At 36.9% G+C, this 7,477-nt stretch overlaps 4 protein-coding genes across 4 annotated transcripts in view; 2 read left to right on the top strand and 2 right to left on the bottom strand.

Moving 5' to 3' along the window:
• Window positions 1-739, bottom strand: part of LOC105311916 (glycosyltransferase family 92 protein RCOM_0530710-like) — a 6,176-nt gene extending 5,437 nt beyond the window's left edge. Inside the window, exon 1 of the mRNA XM_019993921.1 lies at window positions 134-739. Within this exon, the coding sequence (XP_019849480.1) occupies window positions 134-719 (586 nt within the window). The 5' untranslated portion in view covers window positions 720-739. The remainder of the gene's footprint in view (window positions 1-133) is intronic.
• A 411-nt stretch (window positions 740-1,150) lies between these two features.
• Window positions 1,151-1,955, top strand: LOC100633124 (protein PET100 homolog, mitochondrial-like). The gene is made up of 4 exons (XM_003384693.3): window positions 1,151-1,227; window positions 1,284-1,370; window positions 1,420-1,443; window positions 1,761-1,955. Exons 1-4 carry the CDS (start codon window positions 1,189-1,191, stop codon window positions 1,851-1,853), a joined length of 243 nt encoding a protein of 80 aa, XP_003384741.1. The 5' UTR covers window positions 1,151-1,188; the 3' UTR covers window positions 1,854-1,955.
• Window positions 1,956-2,952: 997 nt separating this feature from the next.
• LOC105311915 (DBH-like monooxygenase protein 1 homolog) lies at window positions 2,953-6,403 on the top strand. The gene is made up of 12 exons (XM_019993917.1): window positions 2,953-3,384; window positions 3,467-3,613; window positions 3,728-3,898; window positions 4,191-4,286; window positions 4,333-4,509; window positions 4,563-4,656; window positions 4,716-4,882; window positions 4,938-4,995; window positions 5,084-5,289; window positions 5,348-5,478; window positions 5,576-5,738; window positions 6,021-6,403. The coding sequence occupies exons 1-12, from the start codon at window positions 3,094-3,096 to the stop codon at window positions 6,216-6,218; spliced, it is 1,899 nt and encodes a 632-aa protein (XP_019849476.1). The 5' UTR covers window positions 2,953-3,093; the 3' UTR covers window positions 6,219-6,403.
• A 118-nt stretch (window positions 6,404-6,521) lies between these two features.
• On the bottom strand, window positions 6,522-7,450 carry LOC109580576 (protein FAM210B-like). Its single transcript, XM_019993896.1, has 3 exons — window positions 7,350-7,450; window positions 6,994-7,299; window positions 6,522-6,846 (listed from the first exon to the last, which is right to left on the bottom strand). Exons 1-3 carry the CDS (start codon window positions 7,418-7,420, stop codon window positions 6,639-6,641), a joined length of 585 nt encoding a protein of 194 aa, XP_019849455.1. The 5' UTR covers window positions 7,421-7,450; the 3' UTR covers window positions 6,522-6,638.
• Window positions 7,451-7,477: the final 27 nt, after the last annotated feature.

Below are 7,477 nucleotides of genomic sequence, written 5' to 3'. Positions count from 1 at the left end.
TAGTTTTTCAATAATCTCGTGATATTTGGTTCAATGTCTTGATCATATATTGTGATATGTTCCACGCCGATAGCACGATTGATCTCTATCCATGAAGCCACATCAAGTAGGGAAGTGTCATTTGCAATGATACCTTTGTAGAGGCACACAGCAAACTCAATCTTCTTCTCCTTTGTCTCATAATAGACCGGCATATCTTCAATAATGAGACCGGAATCAGTGCAATTGCTGTCATTATATGCATCAACAGAGTCATGCACAGAAGTGGTGTTTGGCTGTATTTTAAACACAGCATTGAAAAAATACTTTACTTCTTTACGAATTTTATTAACTAACTTGCCATAAGGCACCCATTGAGGTGGCAAGCAATCACAGTATTTATCGTTACAAGTCTTCAGCCATATAGAGGGCAATGTCTTGTTGTGGTAGTGAAATATCATCATGACAATTGCAGGTCTACCATAAGGAAAATCTCTATGCTCATAGTGTGCTATGTGCCAAACCAGAGTGTCATTCTCGGCGGTATCATTACTACTGAGTTTGTGCCAAAGTGTCTGTTCTTCCTTGATCTTGCTTTTGTAAAGAGGTGAGTTTACAAGAACCTCTTGCTTGCTCAAGAGGTAAAATATGGTGACAAAGACAACTGCTCCAGAGAATAAGGAGAGAAGGAGACTGTAATACTTCAAGTTGTATGATCTTTGCCTCGATACTTGCTGCATTATAGGCTGGCAGCTCAGCAGATTGCATGGAGGCGGGTTGCAGCATCAGAGGGCGGGAATTGCTGCAAACTGAATTAACTCATAAATCAATGAATTGTAACCAAATTACAGTGCAGGTCTAGATGTATCAAATTATCAATATATTGCAACGGGCTTTTTTCTTAGAATATCAATTAACAATATGTAACAATATAGTCGGCTGTAACAAAGGGCTTTGTGATTTTATAATTCAGTTGTCAGTCTACATGCATAGCAGGACCAAGGACTCAGTTCAAATTCCGTCCTTACCTCACAAATATAGAAGGAGGAAAGAGTTGACAAGCTTTCGTGCAAAGCAAAAAACTATCAACTATAGGATAGGTTTAGTTATACTGCTTGTACCCAGCAACTTAGCTCATCATTGATCACCCACGTGTAACCACGTGTGTAGGGTGTGTTGACTTTAATTCTAATTAAAGCACGTAAAATAATGAAAAAGTCAACAGGGAATGCCATAGAATTGATGAGGGTTAGTCAGTCAGTTCAACACTCAGTTGTGTGCTATACTATAATACTCTTCTTTAGATAGGGCTCTACGTTTTCTTCCCAGTGGCTATATTTTATTGGTTCAATCATCCTGATTTCTTTGAGAAATATGTCGCAGATGAGAGAGTATGTACAATTAAAGTATTCTGAATCATCATGTATTTATTTTTGATAGAAAAGGCTCTTTCCTGATGGCGATGTAAGTTTTCAAAACATTTCTTATGAATATGGTCAAGAGACTAGTCAAGAGTACATGTACTCTTGATACTGTATACCAGGTATATTTTGTCTGGGAAATTATTTGTTCTAGGCTGGAGTAAAGATTTTGTTTGTGTACTTTTTGTTCTGAGCCGCGAGTTGTAGACATGGCATTGCCTTTTTTGTTATTCGTTCCACAAGGAATGAGAATGAAAAGAGTGTAATGAACTCTGACAGAATATACCTGCTATGGTATTAGTATGATTATTATTATCATTGTTATTGTTATTATTATTGTTGTTGTTATTATTATTATAGCGTCCCCCTACAACACTTGAAGGAAATAAGAAGTTGAGGCTCCAATTAAAGGAAGAGAGATTAAGCCGCCAGTCAAAAATTAGTAACAAGTAACATATAGTCCGTGATTTACAGTATTTTACTTTACACTATTAGTAAATAAAATTAAATCATAATGTATCGTTTTTTCCTAACTTTAAAATATGTACACGTGAATATAGTACAGTACAGTTAGTTCAATAGCTATCAGTCACTTGTGTCAGTCTTTTCATAACAGTATTAAAGTATCTTGACATTATCTTGTCAGTCAGTTGTTTCTCTTTTCTAGCATAATCTGGTGTCCTATAGTGATGCATTAGTCCAATATGTTCTGGTACTTGATACCTCTTGTAACCTTTCTTCATATGAAAAACATCATCATTACAATTGCGGGTCCACCATAAGGAAAGTCAGATCTATTCTCATAGTGTGCTATGTGCCAAACCAGAGTGTCGTTCTCAACAGCATCATTGCTACTGAGTTTGATCCAAAGTGTCGGTTCATCCTTGATCTTGCTTTTGTAAAGAGGTAAGCTTACAAGAGCCTCTTGCTCGCTCAAGAGGTAAAATATGGTGACAAAGACAACTGCTCCAGAGAATAAGGAGAGAAGGAGACTGTAATGAATCAATACTTTCTGGCTGCATTTCAAATTTTCCCAGCAGCCAGTTGTTGTATATCTATCTCAAAATTTAAAACCGTATTCAGTAATGAGGTTTTTAGTTAGCTCCACTTAACCATTGAAGTTGCTCCAGAATCGGACCAGCTTTTGTCAAAAATAAACTCTGACATCAGCCTGGACTGTTGGGGTAAGGTTCTTCTGTGTTTATTATTGTTAGTTTCTGAGAACTTAAAGATCATCAAGTTATAACTTGATTATACACCACACCAGTATTCTTGTCTGCAGTATAATCCATTCAACAATCCCGCAGTGTTTACACAGACTTATTGTACTGGGTGGCTAGCTCAACAATAATAACAATAACATGATATAAGTTGTTTACTCATGGAAGCCTGCTAAATATGCAGCCTCTGTGGCTCTCACTCCAACGCCACAATCAGATTTGATTGGCTTAGAGTGCTATCAAGAGTTTGAAGTTCACTACACTAGTGTAGTACACTTTTAAACTCTGCTTCAATAGACCGTAATTATTACATCACTCTTGTCTATTTTTAGTTAAACTTTAGTGGGAGTGGTAGGATATCAACACTTCCTGTCCCTCAGTCTTTAAAAAGTGGAGAAACAATCACTTATTTCAATATAATTCTTTTTTTTGTAACACCTGGTAGTGAAATTAGCAACAAGAAAAAAAGAGCCATGCAGTCTTCCTATTATCTTTTGATTGTGTTTGCTTCATTGCTCTCATTTGCATGCTCTGCTCATGATAATAATTTGGAAGAAGAGTACACTTTCCACAGGGAATTGGATCCTTCAGGTCGCTTTGTTCTCTACTGGAGGTTCAACCTCTCAACTGAGACGATTCACTTTGCAGTTGATGTTGAGACAGAGGGTTGGGTAGGGTTTGGGATATCTCCTACTGGTAGGATGCCAGGATCAGATGTAGTCATGGGTTGGATTGATGACAGGACCGGAGAACCACACTTTAATGTATGTTATTTTGCATTGACACTGCAGCACAATTACATGCAGCTTAAACCCATTATACTTTATGCTTTTTCTATTATGATAGGACCGGTATGCAGCTACTAGAGGTCTCCCTTCAATTGATGCAGAGCAGAACTGGTTCCTGACTCATTCCAGGCAAACTAATGGTCACACTATTCTTGAGTTCTACAGAAACTTCAGCTCATGCGATGAACATGATCTTGACATTGCTGTAAGTATTTGAGGTAGCAATCCTGTGGCTAGTGAGATGTATTTAACTAGCCTTGTTAGTTGTCTATCATATATCATGTTTCTAGTTTTAAGGATTTGTGTTTTGCATTTATAGAGTGGAACAACTCGTGTTTTATGGAGCTGGCATCAGAATGACCCAAACAACAACAGAGACTTTCAGAGACATTCAGTAATGGGGTCAACCAGTTTGTCTCTTTTAGGTGGACTGCCTACACCTCGATCAGTACCAAGGGACTCTACATCTGAAGCATTTCTTGCTAATAATGTATGGACACCAATGAACACACACTGTGCCAATTAGCAAATGCATTCATACCAACAGACATAATGTCTGCATGACTGTCTTACATGGGGCTACGTGCTACATCATTGCAGGAAGCTTTGTGGTCACTTTGATCTTTGAAGTTAACCACTGCTCTACGTCAGTCAACAAAGTTACTAAGTAGCCACAAAGCTGCATGCTCCTGAATGATAGCCTTTAATGTAACCATATACTCTCTTAATATAACCATGTACTCTTAATATAACTGATTTATATTGTATGCATGTACGTATAGGTGACCATCCCAAGTCATAAAGACACTACCTACTGGTGTCAGATTAAACATTTCTCTGACTCTACTAAAGAAAATGAACACATATATGTGTACAGGGTAAGTGGAATGGTGTAGGATTGCTATATTGAAGTGTCTCTTATAGATTGCACCCTTGATTGCTGAGAGTACCAAGCAATATGTTCACCATATACTCATTTATGCTTGCTCTGATGACATCTCCATTGACTATAATGTTGACTGTGATGATGGTAACAATAGGATGATACTTGAGAGCTGCTATAATGGAGAGGTTGTTGCTGGCTGGGCTGTAGGAGGAGAGGTATAGAATTATAATAAAGAGTTCTATTTTTGTTTCATTTAATATCATTACAGGAGTTTTATTTCCCAGAAAATGTCTCGCTTGAATTTAACACATCAAGGACACTTTTACTGGAAATGCATTATGATAATCCACACCTTCACTCTGGTACACAACATTAATCTATTCCTCCTTCATTATGCACGTACTTTATTTTGTCTCTTCAGGTATCACTGATAATTCTGGTATGAAGATATACTACTCATTGGAAGCAACACCACTGAAAGCAGGCAGCCTTGGAATAGGCTCAACTACATTTCCTACATTCATTATTCCACCAAATGCTGAGACTTACACTCATGAAGCATTCTGCTCCTCCACATGTTTAGACAGAGTAAGAACTAAAGCACTGATATGCAGCAACCATTCTTCAATTGTATTGTATGTAGCAATTGCCTGAAAACGGGATAAAGATTTTTGGCTCATTTTTGCACACTCATCTCATTGGTGAGTGAACTTTAAACTTTAGCAACCATTGTGTAATCTATACAATATCTGTCATGCTAATTACTTATGGTCATTAATTATTATAAAGGTAAAGCAGTTGGAGTGAAGCACATTCGTAAGAATACAGAGTGTGGAGCTACTGAAGAGTTGAAACCAATTGACAGTGACCCTTACTATGACTTTAACTATCAACAGTTCAATCATTTACCAGAGCCTGTTCATCTCAAAAGAGGAGACTCTCTCATTCTTGAGTGCATTTATTCAACAAAGAACAAGAGAAACAATGTTACATTGGTAAGAACCACTAACTATGTTGTATCATTATTATTATAATGGTTTATGTGTTGTGTAGGGTGGCCTGGGGACTAGGAATGAAATGTGTGTTGCTTTTCTTTACTATTATCCAAAACTTGAGCTCTTTTTCTGTGGACATCATCTCAATCACAGTCTTGCATATGATAATTTCATACAGGAGCACTTAAGGTACTAGTTTATGAGTGTATGTTGAAAGTTAAAGTTTGGACTAGAGTATAATGCAGTTTAGTGTTCAGTACTTACTGTTTTATTTCCTCATTCGTAGGCACAATTCTACTGCAATTAATGTAGCCATGAACAGTCTCAATTATTACAATCCTGATGGTATTTCTGAGTCATTCAACCAAATCTCTTGGACCAATGATACAATCAGGCAGTTTGAAACTGCAGTTAGAAATGCAAAGCACTATCAAGTCTGCTTGTTTGATGTAAGTGATGATGAGAGCTTCTCTCAATAGTGACTGGTTTTCCTCAGTATATACTGGTAGTGTAGTGACTCTTGTGTGAATTCTAATTAAAGTTAATTGCAAAGAGTGATCTCTATCTCTCCATTGTAGTGGAGAAATACCCTTACGTGATGTGTACTGAAGTGAATGTACAAATGTACTGTTGATCTAGTGCAGGGATATGATATATTCTGTCCTTGTAGTACTATACCCTATGCTATAATCAATAATAATAATAATAATAATTATTATTATTCATGATAGGAGGCTCATTTTTATGCTGAGGAGCAGCCTAAGATCCAGTGTGACTATCAGTCTTACGATAAGTGCACTGGGTATCAGCCGCTGTCCTGCTGTGACAGGATACGTGAAGTGTCCCCCTCTCCCTCTGGAGTGACTCACATCACTGCTGAGGCTTTCATGATAATGATACTCTTCATAATGGCTGCTGGATTCATTTGAAGAACTAAAATACACTCATTTGCTGCATTTTTTTCGTTTTTTTGCCATTTTTCTGCTACTGACCTTTTAAATAAAATATAATAGATGTTAGTTAACTTCAATCAGGCCACTTTTACTAGTGTGTGCTAACTTATCAAAAAATAATAATATCAAAGTTAATCATTATTATTATTTATCATTCTGAATACTAATAAACAAGAAATAATAACAAAACAAAACAGCATTTGAGTTTGAAATAATAATAATAATAATAATAATAATAATAATAATAATAATAATAATAATAATAATAATAATTACAATATGAGTGAGTGAAAGAGAGAGAGAGAGCAAAGAGAAGTAGAGAATGCTGAGGAACTTTCATTTCACTTGTTACATTTTGTCAAAAATACACAGACTTTACAGCAATAGAATGTCACATCATTGAGTGCGAGGAATCTGCTTTGGCTTCATTAATCCTTTGGATCTCAGGAATCGGACAATAAATGGAAGACAGGTCAACGTGACAGCTGCTCTCACTGGAAAGAGGAGCTTGTAAATAAGATAAGCAACGGCAAATGTTGAAGCAGATGAATATCGGCTTGAGTCAATCTTCAAGTATGAAAGCAAGCTTTCAACATCAACACCACTGGGGGAGAGAAAAAATAATTTAATAAGAAAAAGGTAAAAGAATTTGATTACTGCTAGTACAAAATGGCCACACCCAAATCTTCATCATTATCATTATTATTATTGTTACTATTATTATTATTATTTATTAATTTATTTAACGTACGCTCTGACAGCCAAGTAGCAGATTCCTAGTACTGAGAATGATAGTGTCATATAAAAAGCCACACCCACAGCACCATATTCCTTCAGCATACCAACAACCCTGTTCTGTGTCTCCTTCCATTTTGAGACATTTTTAACCCCTTCACTCCCCTCGCCAGAGGTCACGTATCGTACCAATAGAGGCCGTGGTGGGTGGAGACTACACTGAAGCAACTTAGAGCGAGATGAAAGAGTAGAATGTGAAATATAAGGGGAGAGCGTGGGCGTTAGTCTACGGATTATCACAGGTCTGGTATATGAGAGAATCCTGAACATAAAAACCGTAAATTGATAGCTTAACATAAGGTTTGGGCTCACCTCAATCTTCTGGTGCCTCCTCTAAAGGAGAGAGTAGAGAGACAAGTTGAAGCTCCAGCTAAGACCAGCATGTTATAATGTGCCAGCAAGAGAAGGTGTGGTCAATTGAGACCACGCCCTTTTAAGAA

This window comes from Amphimedon queenslandica, unplaced genomic scaffold, assembly GCF_000090795.2.
Source record: "Amphimedon queenslandica unplaced genomic scaffold, v1.1 AMPQUscaffold_13485, whole genome shotgun sequence".
Taxonomy (NCBI): Eukaryota; Metazoa; Porifera; class Demospongiae; order Haplosclerida; family Niphatidae; genus Amphimedon; species Amphimedon queenslandica.
The sequence above is the reverse complement of the archived record's forward strand: the minus strand, read 5'-3'. Positions and strand labels throughout refer to the sequence as shown.

Coding starts and splice junctions, on each gene's coding strand:
- LOC100633124 (XM_003384693.3), top strand. CDS start 1,189: ATGAAAAAGTCAACAGGGAATGCCATAGAATTGATGAGG. Junction 1,228..1,283: donor ATGCCATAGAATTGATGAGG/GTTAGTCAGTCA, acceptor ACTCTTCTTTAG/ATAGGGCTCTACGTTTTCTT. Junction 1,371..1,419: donor AATATGTCGCAGATGAGAGA/GTATGTACAATT, acceptor TATTTTTGATAG/AAAAGGCTCTTTCCTGATGG.
- LOC105311915 (XM_019993917.1), top strand. CDS start 3,094: ATGCAGTCTTCCTATTATCTTTTGATTGTGTTTGCTTCATTGCTCTCA. Junction 4,510..4,562: donor GCTGGGCTGTAGGAGGAGAG/GTATAGAATTAT, acceptor ATATCATTACAG/GAGTTTTATTTCCCAGAAAA. Junction 5,290..5,347: donor AGAGAAACAATGTTACATTG/GTAAGAACCACT, acceptor TGTGTTGTGTAG/GGTGGCCTGGGGACTAGGAA.
- LOC109580576 (XM_019993896.1), bottom strand. CDS start 7,420: ATGCTGGTCTTAGCTGGAGCTTCAACTTGTCTCTCTACTCTCTCCTTT. Junction 7,300..7,349: donor GGAGGCACCAGAAGATTGAG/GTGAGCCCAAAC, acceptor TTTTATGTTCAG/GATTCTCTCATATACCAGAC. Junction 6,847..6,993: donor TGCTACTTGGCTGTCAGAGC/GTACGTTAAATA, acceptor TCTCTCCCCCAG/TGGTGTTGATGTTGAAAGCT.